This window comes from Anomaloglossus baeobatrachus, chromosome 10 (assembly GCF_048569485.1).
Source record: "Anomaloglossus baeobatrachus isolate aAnoBae1 chromosome 10, aAnoBae1.hap1, whole genome shotgun sequence".
Lineage (NCBI taxonomy): Eukaryota > Metazoa > Chordata > Amphibia > Anura > Aromobatidae > Anomaloglossus > Anomaloglossus baeobatrachus.
In genome coordinates, this window is record NC_134362.1 from 6,952,503 (window position 1) to 6,977,091 (window position 24,589).

The 24,589-nt window shown below is 53.9% G+C and overlaps 1 protein-coding gene across 3 annotated transcripts in view; it reads right to left on the reverse strand.

Moving 5' to 3' along the window:
• Positions 1 to 24,589, reverse strand: part of LMO1 (LIM domain only 1) — a 157,882-nt gene that overhangs the window by 17,336 nt on the left and 115,957 nt on the right. For all 3 annotated transcript variants that reach the window (XM_075326787.1, XM_075326785.1, XM_075326786.1), the window contains exon 2: positions 4,458 to 4,671. In XM_075326787.1, the coding sequence (XP_075182902.1) occupies positions 4,458 to 4,671 (214 nt within the window). The remainder of the gene's footprint in view (positions 1 to 4,457; positions 4,672 to 24,589) is intronic.

Here is a 24,589-nt window from a genome sequence, read left to right on the forward strand (position 1 = left end):
CAGCCGTCCGTCCGTCCGCCGTGCAGCAGTAACTGTGAACGTTTTCTGCTTTCAATATAAAATGACAGAAGTTCTAATCGAGGCGTTTAGCGCCTTAGACGTCCCCTTGAAGTGTCGGCTCAGAAGCTGCGGCGCTTTGCTCTATTACCCTCGCTGTGAAGGAAGAAGGTGGCGGCGGCGGCGCAGAGAAGAAAACGGCGAGGAGTAGCAGCGCTTCACACGTTTAAAGTGTCTCTTTACTTGATGTATAAATAGCGCGGCCTTTGTGCGACTCCAGATCTGGAACGAACTTCACAGTGAATTCACAGAAACGGCAGAAAAGGAGAAATGTCTGTAATTTACGTCACCCGAGGAATCGCAAATGTGTCCGGATCTGCGGAAATTCTACAGCCGCGCCGACAGAGAAAGCGGGAGACGCTGCCGAATATCGGGGAGGTACATCTGACGCTCACACCGAGCGCCAAAGAGCATGACCACACGCTGTGAGCTCCACGCAGCAACTGAAGTGAGCCGCGCCATCAGCGCTGCCGTCACTCAGGTGAGTCCTCCCCCTGTGACAGCAACTCACCCAAGTGACTGAAGTGAGCCGCGCCATCAGCGGTGCCGTCACTCAGGTGAGTCCTTCCCCTGTGACAGCAACTCACCCAAGTGACTGAAGTGAGCCGCGCCATCAGCGGTGCCGTCACTCAGGTGAGTCCTTCCCCTGTGACAGCAACTCACCCAAGTGACTGAAGTGAGCCGCGCCATCAGCGGTGCCGTCACTCAGGTGAGTCCTTCCCCTGTGACAGCAACTCACCCAAGTGACTGAAGTGAGCCGCGCCATCAGCGGTGCCGTCACTCAGGTGAGTCCTTCCCCTGTGACAGCAACTCACCCAAGTGACTGAAGTGAGCCACGCCATCAGCGGTGCCGTCACTCAGGTGAGTCCTCCCCCTGTGACAGCAACTCACCCAAGTGACTGAAGTGAGCCACGCCATCAGCGGTGCCGTCACTCAGGTGAGTCCTTCCCCTGTGACAGCAACTCACCCAAGTGACTGAAGTGAGCCACGCCATCAGCGGTGCCGTCACTCAGGTGAGTCCTTCCCCTGTGACAGCAACTCACCCAAGTGACTGAAGTGAGCCACGCCATCAGCGGTGCCGTCACTCAGGTGAGTCCTTCCCCTGTGACAGCAACTCACCCAAGTGACTGAAGTGAGCCGCGCCATCAGCGGTGCCGTCACTCAGGTGAGTCCTCCCCCTGTGACAGCAACTCACCCAAGTGACTGAAGTGAGCCGCGCCATCAGCGGTGCCGTCACTCAGGTGAGTCCTTCCCCTGTGACAGCAACTCACCCAAGTGACTGAAGTGAGCCGCGCCATCAGCGGTGCCGTCACTCAGGTGAGTCCTCCCCCTGTGACAGCAACTCACCCAAGTGACTGAAGTGAGCCGCGCCATCAGCGGTGCCGTCACTCAGGTGAGTCCTTCCCCTGTGACAGCAACTCACCCAAGTGAATGAAGTGAGCCACGCCATCAGTGGTGCCGTCACTCAGGTGAGTCCTCGACCTGCGACTCACTTCAGTCACTCAGGTGATTTGCGGTCACGGGTGGAGGACTCCAGCGGTGACCGCGGGTAACCTGAGTGACGTCACCGCTGATTACCTGCATCAACTGAGGTGAGTTGTGCTGTCATGTTCTATGGCGCTCGCTGTGAGCGTCAGATATAGCAGAGCTGGAGGTGTCATGGGACCTCGTGTGGATTATGTTGGACCTGGCGGGGGGTATGGGGGGATTAATAAAGGGGTGAAAGAGGGGGATTTTTTGTCTTTTATTTCAAAAAAGGATTTTTTGGGTGTTTGTGTTTATTTACTTTCACTTACAGATTAGTGATGGGGGGGGTCTCATAGACGCTTGCCATTACTAATCTAGGGCTTAGTAGCAGCTGTGGTCTGTTATTAACGCCTTATTACCCCGATTGCCACCGCACCAGGGCAATGGGAAGAGTCGGGTCTAACGCCAGAATTGGTGGATCTTATGGATGCGCCATTTCTGGGGCAGCTGTGGGCTGCTACTGATAGGCTGAAAAGGGCCAAATAACCATGGCCCTTCCCACCCTAATAATATCAGCCCCCAGTTGTCTGCTGCACCTTGGCTGGTTTTAGAAAAATGGGGCGACCTACATCATTTTTTTACCCCCCCCCCAATAAAAAAAACAGCTGGCCAAGCTAGCTATCCCCCTATCGAGCTATTCTGTTATTTCTTTCTATATTCTTTCTTCCTATGTTCTCTATCCATCTATTCTAGCTATCAATTATCCTATCAGATTTTTTTCTCCTTTAAAAAATGAACAAAAAGGAGGTAAAAATGCCTGCGTTCTTTTTTGGGTTATTTTTGGCAAACAAAGTGTTTACAGTTGTCAAAGTCTGCCAGAGGGCGCAGTTTTGTTGTCAACCCAAAAACGCAGCGTGCGCACATACCCTGTTGTAACAAGGTCTGAGCTTTCAGAAGAAATCTACAACAGCTTACAACCCGACACATCCCTGAGATAGCACAGCTCGGATCAGCACAGCTCGGATCAGCACAGCTCGGATCTGCACAGCTCGGATCTGCACAGCTCGGATCTGCACAGCTCGGATCTGCACAGCTCGGATCTGCACAGCTCGGATCTGCACAGCTCGGATCTGCACAGCTCGGATCTGCACAGCTCGGATCAGCACAGCTCGGATGAGCACAGTATGAATCAGCACAGCTCGGATCAGCACAGCAGGATCAGCACAGCAGGATCAGCACAGCTCGGATCAGCACAGCTCGGATCAGCACAGCTCGGATATGCACAGCTCAGATCAGCACAGTTTGATTCAGCACAGCTTGATTCAGCACAGCTCAGATCAGCACAGTATGAATCAGCACAGCTCGGATCAGCACAGCAGGATCAGCACAGCTCGGATCAGCATAGCAGGATCAGCACAGCTCGGATCAGCACAGCTCGGATCAGCACAGCTCGGATCAGCACAGCTCGGATCAGCACAGCTCGGATCAGCACAGCTCGGATCAGCACAGCTCGGATCAGCACAGCTCAGATCAGCACAGTTTGATTCAGCACAGCTTGATTCAGCACAGCTCAGATCAGCACAGTATGAATCAGCACAGCTCGGATCAGCACAGCTCGGATCAGCACAGCTCGGATCAGCACAGCTCGGATCAGCACAGCTCGGATGAGCACAGTATGAATCAGCACAGCTCGGATCAGCACAGCTCGGATCAGCACAGCTCGGATCAGCACAGCTCGGATATGCACAGCTCGGATCAGCACAGCTCGGATATGCACAGCTCAGATCAGCACAGTTTGATTCAGCACAGCTTGATTCAGCACAGCTCAGATCAGCACAGCTCGGATCAGCACAGCTCGGATCAGCACAGCTCAGATCAGCACAGTATGAATCAGCACAGCTCGGATCAGCACAGCTCGGATCAGCACAGCTCGGATCAGCACAGCTCGGATCAGTACAGTTTGATTCAGCACAGCTTGATTCAGCACAGCTCAGATCAGCACAGTATGAATCAGCACAGCTCGGATCAGCACAGCAGGATCAGCACAGCTCGGATCTGCACAGCTCAGATCAGCACAGCTTGATTCAGCACAGCTCGGATGAGCACAGTATGAATCAGCACAGCTCGGATCAGCACAGCTCGGATCAGCACAGCTCGGATGAGCACAGCAGGATCAGCACAGTTCGGATCGGCACAGTTCGGATCGGCACAGTTCGGATCGGCACAGTTCGGATCGGCACAGTTCGGATCGGCACAGCTCGGATCGGCACAGCTCGGATCGGCACAGCTCGGATCGGCACAGCTCGGATCGGCACAGTACGGATCGGCACAGCTCGGATCGGCACAGTACGGATCAGCACAGCTCAGATCAGCACAGCACGGATCAGCACAGTACGGATCAGCACAGTACGGATCAGCACAGTACGGATCAGCACAGTACGGATCAGCACAGTACATATCAGCACAGCTCGGATCAGCACAGCTCGGATCGGCACAGCTCGGATCGGCACAGTACGGATCAGCACAGCTCAGATCAGCACAGTACGGATCAGCACAGCTCGGATCAGCACAGTACGGATCAGCACAGCTCGGATCAGCACAGTACATATCAGCACGGCTCGGATCAGCACAGTACATATCAGCACGGCTCGGATAAGCGCAGCTCGGATAAGCGCAGCTTGATTCAGCACAGCTCGGATCAGCACAGCTCGGATCAGCACAGCTCGGATCAGCACAGCTCGGATAAGCACAGCTCGGATAAGCACAGCTCGGATCAGCACAGCTCGGATGACATCACCATTATCAGCCTCACCGTCCTCAGCCTCCAGTGATGACATCACCATCCTCAGCCTCCAGTGATGACCTCACCGTCCTCAGCCTCTAGTGATGACATCACTACTGTGCCATATACATGTGTTGTCTGCTGTCCTCACCTCAGGTAGTCTCTGCGGCACAGAATCAGATTTGCCTTGGTGTAGAGCGTTGAGCCGACCTCGCCCAGGCGGCAGTCACAGCAGGCGCACTTCAGACAATCCTCGTGCCAGTATTTGTCCAGAGCTTTCAGCAGGTAGCGGTCCTTAATCTTTCGGTTGCAGCCGGCGCAGCCTTTCTGTTTCCCTTTGGGCTGTACTGAGAGCATTGGTACTCCTAGAAGAGAAGAGCGGACATGTGAGGAAGACGCCATGATACATCTACAACCAGAGCCCCATCATAGCCACATCTGAAGCTCTAGAGCCCCATCAGAGCCACATCTGAAGCTCTAGAGCCCCATCATAGCCACATCTGAAGCTCTAGAGCCCCATCATAGCCACATCTGAAGCTCTAGAGCCCCATCATAGCCACATCTGAAGCTCTAGAGCCCCATCATAGCCACATCTGTAGCTCTAGAGCCCCATCATAGCCCCATCTGAAGCTCCAGGGCCCCATCAGAGCCACATCTGTAGCTCTAGAGCCCCATCAGAGCCACATCTGTAGCTCTAGAGCCCCATCAGAGCCACATCTGTAGCTCTAGAGCCCCATCATAGCCACATCTGTAGCTCTAGAGCCCCATCATAGCCACATCTGAAGCTCTAGAGCCCCATCATAGCCACATCTGTAGCTCTAGAGCCCCATCATAGCCACATCTGTAGCTCTAGAGCCCCATCATAGCCACATCTGAAGCTCCAAAGCCCCATCAGAGCCACATCTGTAGCTCTAGAGCCCCATCAGAGCCACATCTGTAGCTCTAGAGCCCCATCATAGCCACATCTGTAGCTCTAGAGCCCCATCATAGCCACATCTGTAGCTCTAGAGCCCCATCAGAGCCACATCTGTAGCTCTAGAGCCCCATCATAGCCACATCTGAAGCTCCAGGGCCCCATCATAGCCACATCTGTAGCTCTAGAGCCCCATCATAGCCACATCTGTAGCTCTAGAGCCCCATCATAGCCACATCTGAAGCTCCAGGGCCCCATCATAGCCACATCTGAAGCTCCAGGGCCCCATCATAGCCACATCTGTAGCTCTAGAGCCCCATCATAGCCACATCTGTAGCTCTAGAGCCCCATCATAGCCACATCTGAAGCTCTAGAGCCCCATCAGAGCCACATCTGAAGCTCTAGAGCCCCATCATAGCCACATCTGAAGCTCTAGAGCCCCATCATAGCCACATCTGAAGCTCTAGAGCCCCATCATAGCCACATCTGAAGCTCTAGAGCCCCATCATAGCCACATCTGTAGCTCTAGAGCCCCATCATAGCCCCATCTGAAGCTCCAGGGCCCCATCAGAGCCACATCTGTAGCTCTAGAGCCCCATCAGAGCCACATCTGTAGCTCTAGAGCCCCATCAGAGCCACATCTGTAGCTCTAGAGCCCCATCATAGCCACATCTGTAGCTCTAGAGCCCCATCATAGCCACATCTGAAGCTCTAGAGCCCCATCATAGCCACATCTGTAGCTCTAGAGCCCCATCATAGCCACATCTGTAGCTCTAGAGCCCCATCATAGCCACATCTGAAGCTCCAAAGCCCCATCAGAGCCACATCTGTAGCTCTAGAGCCCCATCAGAGCCACATCTGTAGCTCTAGAGCCCCATCAGAGCCACATCTGTAGCTCTAGAGCCCCATCATAGCCACATCTGTAGCTCTAGAGCCCCATCAGAGCCACATCTGTAGCTCTAGAGCCCCATCATAGCCACATCTGAAGCTCCAGGGCCCCATCATAGCCACATCTGTAGCTCTAGAGCCCCATCATAGCCACATCTGTAGCTCTAGAGCCCCATCATAGCCACATCTGTAGCTCTAGAGCCCCATCATAGCCACATCTGTAGCTCTAGAGCCCCATCAGAGCCACATCTGTAGCTCTAGAGCCCCATCAGAGCCACATCTGTAGCTCTAGAGCCCCATCATAGCCACATCTGAAGCTCCAGGGCCCCATCATAGTCACATCTGAAGCTCCAGGGCCCCATCAGAGCCACATCTGTAGCTCCAAGGCCACACCATTATTCTTTGGGTTCCAGGGTATTTGCCAGCCCTTCTTGGAGTCTGTGGGGTCCTCACTTTCCTGAGAGCCTTGTGTATGTTAGCAGGTGGGATATAAGGATACCAGGACAGAGTCGAAACTGAGAACCAGAGGACACATTGAAATGTCAAAGGGGTCCATGTCAGTAAAGGGGAGCTGTCACTACATGCATGCTGCAGAAACAGCCTGGATCAGAGCTAGAAATCACAGTTTGGAGATCTGTCTGGAGACCATATGGAGAGATCTTAGAATCTGGTGCCGTCCCCCGACGCTTCTCTCCACCCTATTCCCATGTGTGTATATAAGTAAAGACCTGTCAATCACCTCTAGCACCTGCCAGGGCGGCGCTGGACTGGTCACATTTCTGCCTATAGCTCCTGGCCGGGTCCTCACACTCTGTTTTCTATGAAATGTCGGAGTATCAGAGGAGATAGACCAGGCTACAATCGAGGGATAGACCAGGCTACAATCGAGGGATAGACCAGGCTACAATCGAGGGATAGACCAGGCTACAATCGAGGGATAGACCAGGCTACAATCGAGGGATAGACCAGGCTACAATCGAGGGATAGACCAGGCTACAATCGAGGGATAGACCAGGCTACAATCGAGGGATAGACCAGGCTACAATCGAGGGATAGACCAGGCTACAATCGAGGGATAGACCAGGCGATAATCGAGGGATAGACCAGGCTACAATCGAGGGATAGACCAGGCTACAATCGAGGGATAGACCAGGCTACAATCGAGCGATAGACCAGGCTACAATCGAGCGATAGACCAGGCTACAATCGAGGGATAGACCAGGCTACAATCGAGGGATAGACCAGGCTACAATCGAGGGATAGACCAGGCTACAATCGAGTGGGATAGACCAGGCTACAATCGAGTGGGATAGACCAGGCTACAATCGAGCGATAGACCAGGCTACAATCGAGTGGGATAGACCAGGCTACAATCGAGGGATAGACCAGGCTACAATCGAGGGATAGACCAGGCTACAATCGAGGGATAGACCAGGCTACAATCGAGGGATAGACCAGGCTACAATCGAGGGATAGACCAGGCTACAATCGAGGGATAGACCAGGCTACAATCGAGGGATAGACCAGGCTACAATCGAGGGATAGACCAGGCTACAATCGAGGGATAGACCAGGCTACAATCGAGGGATAGACCAGGCTACAATCGAGGAATAGACCAGGCTACAATCGAGGGATAGACCAGGCTACAATCGAGGGATAGACCAGGCGATAATCGAGGGATAGACCAGGCGATAATTGAGGGATAGACCAGGCTACAATCGAGGGATAGACCAGGCTACAATCGAGGGATAGACCAGGCGATAATCGAGGGATAGACCAGGCGATAATTGAGGGATAGACCAGGCTACAATCGAGCTCCAGCCTGTGATTTCTGCTGCCCAGATTATAGGACAAAGAGACTAAGTAACTTTAAGATCCATGGATGAAGGAGAACGAGAAATATGAGCTTTTCCCCACAGGCCCCATCAACTGTACACGCTGTGACATTGCTAGCATCGGCTAGCGATGCCGAGCGCGATAGTCCCCGCCCCCGTCGCACATGTGATATGTGGTGATTGCTGCCGTAGTGAACATTGTCGCTACGGCAGCGTCACACGCACATACCTGCTCGGCGACGTCGCTGTGACTACCGAACAATCCCTCCTTCAAGGGGAGGTGCGTTCGGCGTCACCGCGATGTCACTAAGCGGCTGGCCAATAGAAGCGGAGGGGCGTAGATGAGTGGGGCATAACATCCCGCCCACCTCCTTCCTTCCGCATAGCCGGTGGCGGCAGGTAAGGAGATGTTCCTCGCTCCTGCAGCTTCACACACAGCGATGTGTGCTGCCGCAGGAACGAGGAATAACATTGTATCTCCTATTGGTGCGACATTATGGAAATGACCGACGCTACACTGATCACCGATTTTCGGTGCTTTTGCGATCGTTTATCGGCGCATCTAGGCTTTACACGTTGAGACGTCGTTACCGGCGCCGGATGTGCGTCACTTTCGATTTGACCCCGACGATATCGCAGTAGCAATGTCGCAACGTGCAAAGCCCCCCTTAAAGGCACATGCATCAATGATAGACATTGAATAAGTTCTGTCAGGAGGGTAACGCGTGATTTCAGCTCTGGATCCTCATGTGTGGAGGTTGCGCCGGCCGCAGCTTCACCGCATTTTACTTGCTGCAGCTTCTATTCATTAAGGCTTTTAGTCCTCGTTTATGGTTCTTACCCCGGGGTCGGCCGCAGATTGCTCGGGGGTCTCACCACTTCCCTTACGGAGCAGTAACGTGCGTCTCGTAAACGGCGTGAGCGCTAATGGCGGCTCTGTATTCCTGACATTTGGCTGCCGCTCTCGGAGGCGTCTTCGCGCTGACACCGCTCGTGATGTGAGGACACTTCTTACAGTAATCAGTGACCGCGGCATCTAAAAGCTTCCAACAACAGCACTTAAGGCGCGCGCCGCGCATCGATCCATTTCATAACTAAGTAGCCGCACTGCCATGGAGACGGGTCACAGGGAAACCTCTTAAGGCTTTACAAGTCGCTTTTCTGGAAATCTCGCCGGCACGGCTAATGATTTAAAATGCCACTCTCCCGTCTGAAGCGCGTCCTCGCCCCCCTCCACTTAATATATTTAAATGGTAGAAGTAAATCTATTCCCGACTGCGGAAGAAACGCGTTAACCGGCTCTGCCCCTGACCTGCATTCATCTGGACAGAGGACGAGTGTGCACCACGCCTGGCGGACAGTGTGCGCTGCTATTACTGGTGAGAACCCCCAGAGGTGGCGAGAACAGGAGGCGAGTGTGCACCACACCTGGCAGAAAGTGTGCGCCACAATTACTGGAGAGAACCCCCCCAGAGGTGGCGAGAACAGGAGGCGAGTGTGCACCACGCCTGGCGGACAGTGTGCGCTGCTATTACTGGTGAGAACCCCCAGAGGTGGCGAGAACAGGAGGCGAGTGTGCACCACGCCTGGCGGACAGTGTGCGCTGCTATTACTGGTGAGAACCCCCAGAGGTGGCGAGAACAGGAGGCGAGTGTGCGCCACAATTACTGGGGTAAAAGAGAATCCCCGGAAATGGCGAGAACAGAAGGCGAGTGTGCACCACGCCTGGCGGACAGTGTGCGCCACTATTACTGGGGTAAAAGAAACCCCCCGGAAATGGCGAGAACAGAAGGCGAGTGTGCGCCACTATTACTGGAGAGAACCCCCGGAAGTGGCGAGAACAGGAGGCGAGTGTGCACCACGCCTGGCGGACAGTGTGCGCCACAATTACTGGAGAGAACCCCCAGAGGTGGCGAGAACAGGAGGCGAGTGTGCACCACGCCTGGCGGACAGTGTGCGCTGCTATTACTGGAGAGAACCCCCAGAGGTGGCGAGAACAGGAGGCGAGTGTGCACCACGCCTGGCGGACAGTGTGCGCCACAATTACTGGGGTAAAAGAGAACCCCCGGAGGTGGCGAGAACAGGAGGCAAGTGTGCACCACGCCAGGCGGACAGTGTGCGCCACTATTACTGGGGTAAAAAAGAACCCCCGGAGGTGGCGAGAACAGGAGGCGAGTGTGCACCACGCCTGGCGGACAGTGTGCGCCACAATTACTGGGGTAAAAGAGAACCCCCGGAGGTGGCGAGAACAGGAGGCAAGTGTGCACCACGCCAGGCGGACAGTGTGCGCCACTATTACTGGGGTAAAAGAGAACCGGCGGAAATGGCGAGAACAGAAGGCGAGTGTGCGCCACTATTACTGGAGAGAACCCCCGGAGGTGGAGAGAATAGGAGGCGAATGTGCACCACGCCTGGCAGAAAGTGTGCGCTGCTATTACTGGAGAGAACCCCCGGAGGTGGAGAGAATAGGAGGCGAATGTGCACCACGCCTGGCGGACAGTGTGCGCCACTATTACTGGGGTAAAAAAAGAATCTCTGGAGGTGGCGAGAACAGGAGGCGAGTGTGCACCACGCCTGGCGGACAGTGTGCGCTGCTATTACTGGTGAGAACCCCCAGAGGTGGCGAGAACAGGAGGCGAGTGTGCACCACGCCTGGCGGACAGTGTGCGCTGCTATTACTGGAGAGAACCCCCAGAGGTGGCGAGAACAGGAGGCGAGTGTGCACCACGCCTGGCGGACAGTGTGCGCTGCTATTACTGGTGAGAACCCCCAGAGGTGGCGAGAACAGGAGGCGAGTGTGCACCACGCCTGGCAGAAAGTGTGCGCTGCTATTACTGGAGAGAACCCCCAGAGGTGGCGAGAACAGGAGGCAAGTGTGCACCACGCCTGGCAGAAAGTGTGCGCTGCTATTACTGGAGAGAACCCCCAGAGGTGGCGAGAACAGGAGGCGAGTGTGCACCACGCCTGGCAGAAAGTGTGCGCTGCTATTACTGGAGAGAACCCCCCAGAGATGGCGAGAACAGGAGGTGAGTGTGCACCACGCCTGGCAGAAAGTGTGCGCTGCTATTACTGGAGAGAACCCCCAGAGGTGGCAAGAACAGGAGGCGAGTGTGCACCACGCCTGGCAGAAAGTGTGCGCTGCTATTACTGGAGAAAAAGAGAATCCCCAGAAATGGCAAGAACAGGAGGCGAGTGTGCACCACGCCTGGCGGACAGCGTGCGCCGCTATTACTGGAGAAAAAAAGAGAACCCTCGGAGGTGGCGAGAACAGGAGGGAGTGTGCACCACAGAAGAATGATCCAGTCCAAACAGTGATTTATTCGTGCATAGTCAGACAGTGCACAGAAGACGTTAACGCGTTTCTGGCTTGACGCCCTAATCATAACCATAATAAGCTTATCTGCTGCCTTGTATCTGCACCGGACGCTTATCTGCCGCCTTGTATCTGCACCGGACGCTTATCTGCCGCCTTGTATCTGCACCGGACGCTTATCTGCCGCCTTGTATCTGCACCGGACGCTTATCTGCCGCCTTGTATCTGCACCGGACGCTTATCTGCCGCCTTGTATCTGCACCGGACGCTTATCTGCCGCCTTGTATCTGCACCGGACGCTTATCTGCCGCCTTGTATCTGCACCGGACGCTTATCTGCTGCCTTGTATCTGCAGCGGACGCTTATCTGCCGCCTTGTATCTGCACTGGACGCTTATCTGCCATCTTGTATCTGCACCGGACGCTTATCTGCCATCTTGTATCTGCACCGGACGCTTATCTGCCGCCTTGTATCTGCACCGGACGCTTATCTGCCGCCTTGTATCTGCACCGGACGCTTATCTGCCACCTTGTATCTGCACCGGACGCTTATCTGCCGCCTTGTATCTGCACCGGACGCTTATCTGCCACCTTGTATCTGCACTGGACGCTTATCTGCCGCCTTGTATCTGCACCGGACGCTTATCTGCCACCTTGTATCTGCACCGGACGCTTATCTGCCGCCTTGTATCTGCACCGGACGCTTATCTGTTGCCTTGTATCTGCACCGGACGCTTATCTGCCGCCTTGTATCTGCACCGGACGCTTATCTGTTGCCTTGTATCTGCACTGGACGCTTATCTGCCGCCTTGTATCTGCACCGGACGCTTATCTGCCGCCTTGTATCTGCACTGGACGCTTATCTGCCGCCTTGTATCTGCACCGGACGCTTATCTGTTGCCTTGTATCTGCACCGGACGCTTATCTGCCGCCTTGTATCTGCACCGGACGCTTATCTGCCGCCTTGTATCTGCACCGGACGCTTATCTGCCGCCTTGTATCTGCACCGGACGCTTATCTGCCGCCTTGTATCTGCACTGGACGCTTATCTGCCGCCTTGTATCTGCACCGGACGCTTATCTGCCACCTTGTATCTGCACCGGACGCTTATCTGCCGCCTTGTATCTGCACCGGACGCTTATCTGTTGCCTTGTATCTGCACCGGACGCTTATCTGCCGCCTTGTATCTGCACCGGACGCTTATCTGCCGCCTTGTATCTGCACCGGACGCTTATCTGTTGCCTTGTATCTGCACCGGACGCTTATCTGCCGCCTTGTATCTGCACCGGACGCTTATCTGTTGCCTTGTATCTGCACTGGACGCTTATCTGCCGCCTTGTATCTGCAGCGGACGCTTATCTGCCGCCTTGTATCTGCACCGGACGCTTATCTGTTGCCTTGTATCTGCACTGGACGCTTAGGCTGCTTTCACACCTCCGGTTTCTGCAATGCGGCACAATCCGGCACTTTGCAGGAAAATCGCAACCTTTTTTTTTGCTGCCGGTTGCGTTTTTTCTGCATAGACTTTAATTAGTGCCGCATGGGCTCCCGTTCGGTCCGGTTTTTGCCGCATGCGGCAGATTTAGCCGATGCGGCGGCCGGATGGAACGTTGCCTGGCACGTTTTTTCGTGCGGCAAAAAAAAAACGCATCGCGCCGCATTCGTCCAATGCGGCGCATTTTTCAATGCATGCCTATGGCGGCCGGATGCGGCGCGATGCGGCAAAAACCGCATCCGGCCGCCGCATGCGGTTTTTGCCACTGCGCATGCTCAGTAGCATGCCGCAAGCGGCAAAAACCGGACGGGCCGCATGGGAAAAACTTATGCAAAGGATGCGGTGTTTTCACCGCATCCGTTGCATAGCTTGCACAGCCGGATTGAGCCGCACAGCTCAAGCCAGATGTGTGAAAGCAGCCTTATCTGCCACCTTGTATCTGCACTGGACGCTTATCTGCCACCATGTATCTGCACCAGACGCTTATCTGCCGCCTTGTATCTGCACAGGACACTTATCTGCCACCTTGTATCTGCACCGGACGCTTATCTGCCACCTTGTATCTGCACCGGACGCTTATCTGCCGCTTTGTATCTGCACAGGACACTTATCTGCCACCTCGCATCTGCACCGGACGCCTATCTGCCGCTTTGTATCTGCACCGGACGCTTATCTGCCGCTTTGTATCTGCACCGGACGCTTATCTGCCACCTTGTATCTGCACCGGACGCTTATCTGCCGCCTTGTATCTGCACAGGACGCTTATCTGCCGCCTTGTATCTGCACAGGACGCTTATCTGCCGCCTTGTATCTGCACAGGACACTTATCTGCCGCCTTGTATCTGCACCAGACGCTTATCTGCCGCCTTGTATCTGCACAGGACACTTATCTGCCGCTTTGTATCTGCACCGGACGCTTATCTGCCGCCTTGTATCTGCACCGGACGCTTATCTGCCGCCTTGTATCTGCACCGGACGCTTAGCTGCCGCTTTGTATCTGCATCGGACGCTTATCTGCCACCTTGTATCTGCACCGGACGCTTATCTGCCGCCTTGTATCTGCACCGGACGCTTATCTGCCGCCTTGTATCTGCACCGGACGCTTATCTGCCGCCTTGTATCTGCATCGGACGCTTATCTGCCGCCTTGTATCTGCACCGGACGCTTAGCTGCCGCTTTGTATCTGCACCGGACGCTTATCTGCCGCCTTGTATCTGCACTGGACGCTTATCTGCCGCCCTGTATCTGCACCGGACGCTTATCTGCCGCCTTGTATCTGCACCGGACGCTTATCTGCCGCCTTGTATCTGCACCGGACGCTTATCTGCCGCCTTGTATCTGCAGCGGACGCTTATCTGCCGCCTTGTATCTGCAGCGGACGCTTATCTGCCGCCTTGTATCTGCACCGGACGCTTATCTGCCGCCCTGTATCTGCACCGGACGCTTATCTGCCGCCTTGTATCTGCAGCGGACGCTTATCTGCCGCCTTGTATCTGCAGCAGACGCTTATCTGCCGCCTTGTATCTGCAGCGGACGCTTATCTGCCGCCTTGTATCTGCAGCGGACGCTTATCTGCCGCCTTGTATCTGCAGCGGACGCTTATCTGCCGCCTTGTATCTGCAGCGGACGCTTATCTGCCGCCTTGTATCTGCAGCGGACGCTTATCTGCCGCCTTGTATCTGCAGCGGACGCTTATCTGCCGCCTTGTATCTGCACCGGACGCTTATCTGCCGCCCTGTATCTGCACCGGACGCTTATCTGCCGCCTTGTATCTGCAGCGGACGCTTATCTGCCGCCTTGTATCTGCAGCAGACGCTTATCTGCCGCCTTGTATCTGCAGCGGACGCTTATCTGCCGCCTTGTATCTGCAGCGGACGCTTATCTGCCGCCTTGTATCTGCAGCGGACGCTTATCTGCCGCCTTGTATCTGCAGCGGACGCTTATCTGCCGCCTTGTATCTGCAGCGGACGCTTATCTGCCGCCTTGTATCTGCACCGGACGCTTATCTGCCGCCAGATTTGCCGCGGTTTTCATCTCGCAGATTAATCACAATCTACAGAGAAATTACATTCACCTCTGGAAAGTTTTAATAACGAGGGAGGATGAAGACGATGGAGGCTCAGCGCTATCGCCGGATCTCCGCACCCCTCATCTGCACCTCAAAGAGCTTCTGCAGGGGCGACACAAAGCGACGGGAAGGACGCCCATCAGTCACCGCAATACACTGGGATGGGGTCAACGTTAACCCTTCAAAGGCCAAGTGAAGGTCAGGAGACGGAGGAACGACCTGTGCGGTCAGTCACGATGCGGGGACCACTGAACCCCAAAACCAGCAGGAACCATCCATGGCTCTGTGCTCCTGGTGGGACGACAGCCTCATCCTCCACTGGATTAATGACCTGAGCAGCGAAGAGTTCACTGCCCTACAGGACTGGTACTGCTATGCCCAAATGTATGGGGACTATATAATGGTACCAACAGGGGCATCAAAGGACAGACAGAGGGGCACTAACACCCTGCACAGAGGGGCACTAACACCCTGCACAGAGGGGCACTACCACCCTGCACAGAGGGGCACTACCACCCTGCACAGAGGGGCACTACCACCCTGCACAGAGGGGCACTAACACCCTGCACAGAGGGGCACTAACACCCTGCACAGAGGGGCACTAACACCCTGCACACAGGGGCACTAACACCCTGCACACAGGGGCACTAACACCCTGCACAGAGGGGCACTAACACCCTGCACAGAGGGGCACTAACACCCTGCACAGAGGGGCACTAACACCCTGCACACAGGGGCACTAACACCCTGCACACAGGGGCACTAACACCCTGCACACAGGGGCACTAACACCCTGCACAGAGGGGCACTAACACCCTGCACAGAGGGGCACTAACACCCTGCACAGAGGGGCACTACCACCCTGCACAGAGGGGCACTAACACCCTGCACAGAGGGGCACTAACACCCTGCACACAGGGGCACTAACACCCTGCACAGAGGGGCACTAACTCCCTGCACAGAGGGGCACTAACACCCTGCACAGAGGGGCACTAACACCCTGCACAGAGGGGCACTAACACCCTGCACAGAGGGGCACTAACACCCTGCACAGAGGGGCACTAACACCCTGCACAGAGGGGCAGTAACACCCTGCACAGAGGGGCAGTAACACCCTGCACAGAGGGGCACTACCACCCCGCACAGAGGGGCACTAACACCCCGCACAGAGGGGCACTAACACCCCGCACAGAGGGGCACTAACACCCTGCACAGAGGGGCACTGACACCCTGCACAGAGGGGCACTGACACCCTGCACAGAGGGGCACTAACACCCTGCACAGAGGGGCAGTAACACCCTGCACAGAGGGGCACTAACACCCTGCACAGAGGGGCACTAACACCCTGCACAGAGGGGCACTAACACCCTGCACAGAGGGGCAGTAACACCCTGCACAGAGGGGCAGTAACACCCTGCACAGAGGGGCACTACCACCCTGCACAGAGGGGCACTACCACCCCGCACAGAGGGGCACTACCACCCCGCACAGAGGGGCACTACCACCCTGCACACAGGGGCACTACCACCCTGCACACAGGGGCACTACCACCCTGCACACAGGGGCACTAACACCCTGCACAGAGGGGCACTAACACCCTGCACAGAGGGGCAGTAACACCCTGCACAGAGGGGCAGTAACACCCTGCACAGAGGGGCACTACCACCCTGCACAGAGGGGCACTACCACCCTGCACAGAGGGGCACTACCACCCTGCACAGAGGGGCACTACCACCCTGCACAGAGGGGCACTACCACCCCGCACAGAAGGGCACTACCACCCCGCACAGAAGGGCACTAACACCCTGCACACGGGCACTAACACCCTGCACAGAGGGGCACTAACACCCTGCACACGGGCACTAACACCCTGCACAGAGGAGCACTAACACCCTGCACAGAGGGGCACTAACACCCTGCACACGGGCACTAACACCCTGCACAGAGGAGCACTAACACCCTGCACACAGGGGCAGTAACACCCTGCACAGAGGGGCAGTAACACCCTGCACAGAGGGGCACTAACACCCCGCACAGAGGGGCACTACCACCCTGCACAGAGGGGCACTAACACCCCGCACAGAAGGGCACTAACACCCTGCACACGGGCACTAACACCCTGCACAGAGGAGCACTAACACCCTGCACACAGGGGCAGTAACACCCTGCACAGAGGGGCACTAACACCCTGCACAGAGGGGCAGTAACACCCTGCACAGAGGGGCAGTAACACCCTGCACAGAGGGGCACTAACACCCCGCACAGAGGGGCACTAACACCCCGCACAGAGGGACACTAACACCCTGCACAGAGGGGCACTGACACCCTGCACAGAGGGGCACTAACATCCTGCTCCCATCCAGCTGCGCAGGTTGCACCGCAATTTGTCCTCCCCTGCGTGGTGCTGCTGTCACCTCCCATCTATAGTCTATAGGCTGATGAGCCCCAGTCCGGCTGCACAGGTTGCATCGGTGGTCTGTCTGCCCCTGCGCAGTGCTGCTGTCACCCCCACTCTATAGTGTATAGGGTGATGAGCCCCCGTCCGGCTGCACAGGTTGCATCGGTGGTCTGTCTGCCCCTGCGCGGTGCTGCTGTCACCTCCAATCTATAGTGTATAGGGTGATGAGCCCCCGTCCGGCTGCACAGGTTACATCGGTGGTCTGTCTGCCCCTGCGCGGTGCTGCAGTCACCTCCCATCTATAGTGTATAGGGTGATGAGCCCCCGTCCGGCTGCAAAGGTTACATCGGTGGTCTGTCTGCCCCTGCGCGGTGCTGCAGTCACCTCCCATCTATAGTCTATAGGCTGATGAGCCCCCGTCCGGCTGCACAGGTTGCATCGGTGATCTGTCTGCCCCTGCGCGGTGCTGCAGTCACCTCCCATCTATAGTGTATAGGGTGATGAGCCCCCGTCCGGCTGCACAGGTTGCATCGGTGGTCTGTCTGCCCCTGCGCAGTGCTGCAGTCACCTCCCATCTATAGTGTATAGGGTGATGAGCCCCCGTCCGGCTGCACAGGTTACATCGGTGGTCTGTCTGCCCCTGCGCGGTGCTGCAGTCACCTCCCATCTATAGTCTATAGGCTGATGAGCCCCCGTCCGGCTGCACAGGTTGCATCGGTGATCTGTCTGCCCCTGCGCGGTGCTGCAGTCACCTCCCATCTATAGTCTATAGGCTGATGAGCCCCCGTCCGGCTGCACAGGTTGCATCGGTGATCTGTCTGCCCCTGCGCGGTGCTGCAGTCACCTCCCATCTATAGTGTATAGGGTGATGAGCCCCCGTCCGGCTGCACAGGTTGCATCGGTGGTCTGTCTGCCCCTGCGCAGTGCTGCTGTCACCTCCCATCTATAGTGTATAGGCTGATGAGCCCCCGTCCGGCTGCACAGGGTGCATCGGTGATCTGTCTGCCCCTGCGCGGTGCTGCTGTCACCTCCAATCTATAGTGTATAGGCTGATGAGCCCCCCGTCCGGCTGCACAGGGTGCATCGGTGATCTGTCTGCCCCTGCGAGGTGCTGCAGTCACCTCCCATCTATAGTGTATAGGCTGATGAGCCCCCGTCCGGCTGCACAGGTTGCATCGGTGATTGGTCTGCCCCTGCGCGGTGCTGCTGTCACCTCCCATCTATAGTGTATAGGGTGATGAGCCCCCGTCCGGCTGCACAGGTTACATCGGTGATCTGTCTGCCCCTGCGCGGTGCTGCAGTCACCTCCCATCTATAGTGTATAGGCTGATGAGCCCCCGTCCGGCTGCACAGGTTGCATCGGTGGTCTGTCTGCCCCTGCGCGGTGCTGCTGTCACCCCCACTCTATAGTCTATAGGCTGATGAGCCCCAGTCCGGCTGCACAGGTTGCATCGGTGGTCTGTCTGCCCCTGCGCAGTGCTGCTGTCACCCCCACTCTATAGTGTATAGGGTGATGAGCCCCCGTCCGGCTGCACAGGTTGCATCGGTGATCTGTCTGCCCCTGCGCGGTGCTGCTGTCACCTCCCATCTATAGTGTATAGGCTTATGAGCCCCCGTCCGGCTGCACAGGGTGCATCGGTGATCTGTCTGCCCCTGCGCGGTGCTGCTGTCACCTCCCATCTATAGTGTATAGGCTGATGAGCCCCCGTCCGGCTGCACAGGTTGCACCAGCGACTTCTGCTGGGATCAAACCTTCTCCCAATCTCTGCTGAGTGCGGTGATAAGCGGCAAATACCCGGCCGTCAGAATTAATGGAGTGCGTCAGATTCTCCGTTAATCAGCGCTTGTTACGGTGAGGAATCTCTAAAATGCCACTTAAAACTTTCCTAAATGAAGATTTGCTGGCGGCTGGGAGAGTCATTCTCTGCGGTTGATCAGATCCCACTATTACCGGAGACGGTCGGCGCGGGACCTTATAAAACTCATTTCAGGGGAGAAGACGCAGCACAATGCGTCACGGGACTGTGAGACTGCTGCATCCATCATACAGGAGGCAAGGGGTTAAGAGGATGATTATAGGTTACACCCTCTGGGCGATGCCGCTGCGGACACAGATAGAAGAGGCCCCAGTGCTGTCCAGGGCTCCTGATAATGCGCCTGCTGTGGAGATGGTAGTGGCCCCTTCACCTCTGCAGCGCGGTCAAGTCGTCTGATGACCCTCCTGCCGTCACCGCATAATGTGAAGATTGTCCGTCAGTGAGGTTAGCGCTCCCGTGGAGCTGAACGGGAGGAATTTGAAGGAACAGTATGGGGAGAAAGGGGGAAATGGGAATGGACACAGTATGGAGAACGAAGGGGAGGGGAAATGTGCGAGGAAACAGTATGAGGAGCAAAGAGGGGTGCGGAAACAGTACGGGGAGTGGGGTAATGTGTGAGGAAACACTATGAAGCATGAGGGGGTAAATATGTGAGGAGACAGTATGGTGAGCAGGGGAAAATGTGTGAAGAGACAGTATGGTGAGCTGGTGGAGAATGCATGAAGAGACAGTACGGTGAGTGGGGTGAGAATGTGTGATGAGACAGTATGGTGAGTGGGGTGAGAATGCATGAAGAGACAGTATGGTGAGTGGGGTGAGAATGTGTGATGAGACAGTACAATGAGTGGGGGAAGAATGCATGAAGAGACAGTATGGAGAGCGGAGGAGAATGCGTGAAGAGACAGCATGGAAAGCGGAGGAGAATGCGTGAAGAGACAGTATGGAAAGCAGGGGGAACATGCGTGTAGAGACAGTATGGTGAGCAGGGGGTGAATGCATGAAAAAACAGTATGCTAAGTGGGGGGAGAATCTATGAAGAGACAGTATGGTGAGTGGGGGGGGAGAATGCATGAACAGACAGTATGGAGAGCAGGGTGAGAATGTGTGATGAGACAGTACAATGAGTGGGGGGAGATTGCATGAAGAGACAGTATGGAGAGCGGGGGGAGAATGCGTGAAGAGACAGTATGGTGAGTGGGGGGAGAATGCGTGAAGAGATAGTACAAGGAGTGGGGGGAAAATGCATGAAGAAACGGTATGGTGAGCGGGGGGAGAATTCGGGAGATACAATATGGTGAGCAGGGGAATTGCGTGAACAGACAGTATGGTAAGCGAGGGGAGAATTTGTGAAGAGACAGTATGGTGAGCAGGGGAAATGCGTGAAGAGACAGTATGGTGAGTGGTGGGAGAATGCGTTGAGACACAATATGGTGATTGTGGGGAGAATGCATGAAGAGACAGTATTTTGAGCGGGGGAAGAATGTGTGAAGAGACAGTATGGTGAGCGGGGGGAGAATGCATGAAGAGACAGTATGGTGAGTGGGGTGAGAATGTGTGATGAGACAGTACAATGAGTGGGGGGAGAATGCATGAAGAGACAGTATGGAGAGCGGGGGGAGAATGCGTGAAGAGACAGTATGGTGAGCAGGGGGTGAATGCATGAAAAAACAGTATGCTAAGTGGGGGGAGAATCTATGAAGAGACAGTATGGTGAGTGGGGGGCGAGAATGCATGAACAGACAGTATAGAGAACAGGGTGAGAATGTGTGATGAGACAGTACAATGAGTGGGGGGAGCATGCATGAAGAGACAGTATGGTGAGCGGAGGGAGAATGCGGGAAGATACAATATGGTGAGCAGGGGAATTGCGTGAAGAGACAGTATGGTAAGCGAGGGGAGAATTTGTGAAGAGACAGTATGGTGAGCAGGGGAAATGCGTGAAGAGACAGTATGGTGAGTGGTGGGAGAATGCGTTGAGACACAACATGGTGATTGTGGGGAGAATGCATGAAGAGACAGTATGTTGAGCGGGGGAAGAATGTGTGAAGAGACAGTATGGTGAGCAGGGGAAATGCGTGAAGAGACAGTATGGTGAGTGGTGGGAGAATGCGTTGAGACACAACATGGCGATTGTGGGGAGAATGCATGAAGAGACAGTATGGTGAGCGGGGGGAGAATGCGTGAAGAGACAGTATGGTGAGCGGGGGAAGAATGCGTGAAGAGACAGTATGGTGAGTGGGGCGAGAATGCGTGAAGAGACAGTATGGTGAGTGGGGGGAGAATGCGTGAAGAGACAGTATGGTGAGCGGGGGAAGAATGCGTGAAGAGACAGTATGGAGAGCGGGGGGTGAATGCGTGAAGAGACAGTATGGTGAGTGGGGGGAGAATGCGTGAAGAGACAGTATGGTGAGTGGGGGGAGAATGCGTGAAGAGACAGTATGGTGAGCGGGGGGAGAAGATGTGAAGAGACAGTTTGAGGGAGGATTAAAATTATTATAATCATTTTAATTATATAAGATTATAATCATTCTGCTACTTTTAAGGACACGGTTTCAGGGTGTGCTGCACCAAGACCATGGAAGCGTGAATGCTGCAGAGATGAGCTGTGGATGCAAAAAGTCATCATGGCACCTAGACCAAATGAAGAAAAGAAAGAGACGGCTCCAACCAGAAAAGATGTAATCTATAAGGTACCTGCAGGTAAATGTTTATTTGTGATACTGACTAAATCGCATTAGTTCTGTGGATGCTGTATGGACCACAGTTAGATAATGACTGATCACAACAACTCTCAGCATCTCCGTAAAATTGCTAACATCATACTGGGAGTTGTAGGTTCTGACCTGACATTAGAATTGATGTACCATGTACTGATAGTTGTTCTGGTGATGTATTAATGTACTGATGATGGTTCTGGTTATGTATTAATGTACTGATGATGGTTCTAGTGATGTATTTCTGGACTTATGATGGTGATTTTGGTAATGTATTTAGTTACATAGTTACTTAGGTTGAAAAAAGACCTAGGTCCATCTAGTTCAACCTTCCTCCACCAGTTCAAAATTAATGAAATACACTTCGACTGTACTATCCCTTCAATGAAAACAGATAGAGATGATCATAGACCATTGAACTATCCCATTGGGCAATGACACATTGAACATACAAGAACGTACATCAAGATTCAAACCCACAAGCTCACACATCCGAAGCCCACAAACTTACCGCTAGGCCATGGAATGAACGTTCACTAGGTCATGGAATGAACGTATTCATGTACTGATAATGGTTCTGGTGATGTATTCATGTACTGAAGGTGGTTCTGCTGATGTTTTCATGTACCTCTGGTAGTTCTGGTGATATCTTCATGTACTGATGGTGGTTCTAGTGATGTAATCATGTACTGATGGTGGGTCTAGTGATGTATTCATTTACTGATGGTGGTTCTATTGGTTGTGATCTTGTACACATGTAACAATTCATAACTTGTAAGATTATGTGACACATAGCCAAGTTAATAAAATATTGTTCTGTCTGACAAGTAAAGGGTTACTACATTTGTGTCTATGTAGAGAGTATTAAAGTGGCTATCCAAGCTTATGATGAAAATCTGTAGTCCCTCTTCTATGTGACTGCAGATTTCTGAATTCTCACAATGTGTACACTGCACACTGTCAGGACTTTCTGGTTGGAGAATGGGAAGTCATGAAACCACAAGTAACATATATCAGTGACATACAACTAGACGTGCATCACGCGCTCACGTGGCCGCCTGCTCTTGCCACTAGCTTGGGAGAATCCGCAGTATAGTCACTGTCAGGATTCGGCTTTGCTCACTGGTTCCAGTGTTCCAGAATTATGAAGAGCAGCTCATCGTCATGTGACTGTGCAAATCACATATGAGCGATCACATGACGACTACTCAAACCGCGTGCAGGGGGAGGGGTGGCATCCGAATTTTGTACCAGCTGCCGTAAAACCTAGATCTGCCTGAGCCCTATGGATACTATAATGGCATTGATTTGTGCCAAATCCGCACAGATACCGAGACTGGGGACGAGATCAAGGATTACTGTGCTAGGCTGTCAGAGGATGATAGGAGCAGTAGTGCAGCGAGGACTGTGGAACATGACGCAAGGACTGCAGGATGTGGAGCGCGACCGCCATGACAGGGATCACAGGTAATTGGACTGTGCGCAGTTTCTTGCAATGTTCGTCTAATGATCCTCCTCATAACCGACACCAGAGACCACCAGGAATTCCCCGCACCTCCCCGGGGGCCGCGCTCCACGTTCACCTGCACTTCACACCTTGCAGCTCGTTACTGCGCAGGAAAACAAAGCTAATGAGGGGAAGAGCAACACAAGAGACCACTCCACTCCGCACCCCCAGGGGGGCCGCTAGCAACCCCAATCACCATTAATGGCGGCTAATTGCTGATTCTATGGAGACGCTCAGCCTCACACTAATGATACACAAAAGTCAGAACAACCACCCCCAGCATCCCTGCACCCGGCCTAATGGGAGCCGTGCATAACGCAGACCCCAACATCCAAAGTACATGTGCCCCATGAAGACAGAGGACAATGGAAGCACGACCGGCCGCACGGAGAAAGAGAGGGAAGAAAAGAGAGGGAAGAAAAGAGAGGGAAGAAAAGAGAGGGAAGAAAAGAGAGGGAAGAAAAGAGAGGGAAGAAAAGAAAGGGAAGAAAGGAAAGGGAAGAAAGGAAAGAGAAGAAAAGAAAGGGAGGAAAGGAAAGGGAAGAAAGGAAAGGGAAGAAAAGAAAGGGAAGAAAGGAAAGGGAAGAAAAGAAAGGGAAGAAAAGAAAGGGAAGAAAAGAAAGGGAAGAAAAGAAAGGGAAGAAAAGAAAGGGAAGAAAAGAAAGGGAAGAAAAGAAAGGGAAGAAAAGAAAGAGAAGAAAAGAAGGGAGGAAAGGAAAGGGAAGAAAAGAAAGAGAAGAAAAGAAAGGGAAGAAAAGAAAGGGAAGAAAGGAAAGGGAAGAAAAGAAAAGAAAGGGAAGAAAAGAAAGGGAAGAAAAGAAAGGGAGGAAAAGAAAGGGAGGAAAAGAAAGGGAAGAAAAGAAAGGGAAGAAAAGAAAGGGAGGAAAAGAAAGGGAAGAAAAGAAAGGGAAGAAAAGAAAGAGAAGAAAAGAAAGGGAAGAAAAGAAAGGGAAGAAAAGAAAGGGAAGAAAAGAAAGGGAAGAAAAGAAAGGAAAGGGAAGAAAGGAAACGAAAGAAAGAGCAGGAAAGAAAGAGAGGGAAGAAAAGAAAGGAAAGGGAAGAAAAGAAAGGGAAGAAAAGAAAGGAAAGGGAAGAAAAGAAAGGAAAGGGAACAAAAGAAAGGAAAGGGAAGAAAAGAAAGGAAAGGGAAGAAAAGAAAGGAAAGGAAAGGGAAGAAAGGAAAGGAAAGAAAGAGCAGGAAAGAAAGAGAGGGAAGAAAAGAAAGGGAAGGGAAGAAAAGAAAGGAAAGGGAAGAAAAGAAAGGAAAGGGAAGAAAAGAAAGGGAAGAAAAGAAAGGAAAGGGAAGACAAGAAAGGGAAGAAAAGAAAGGGACATA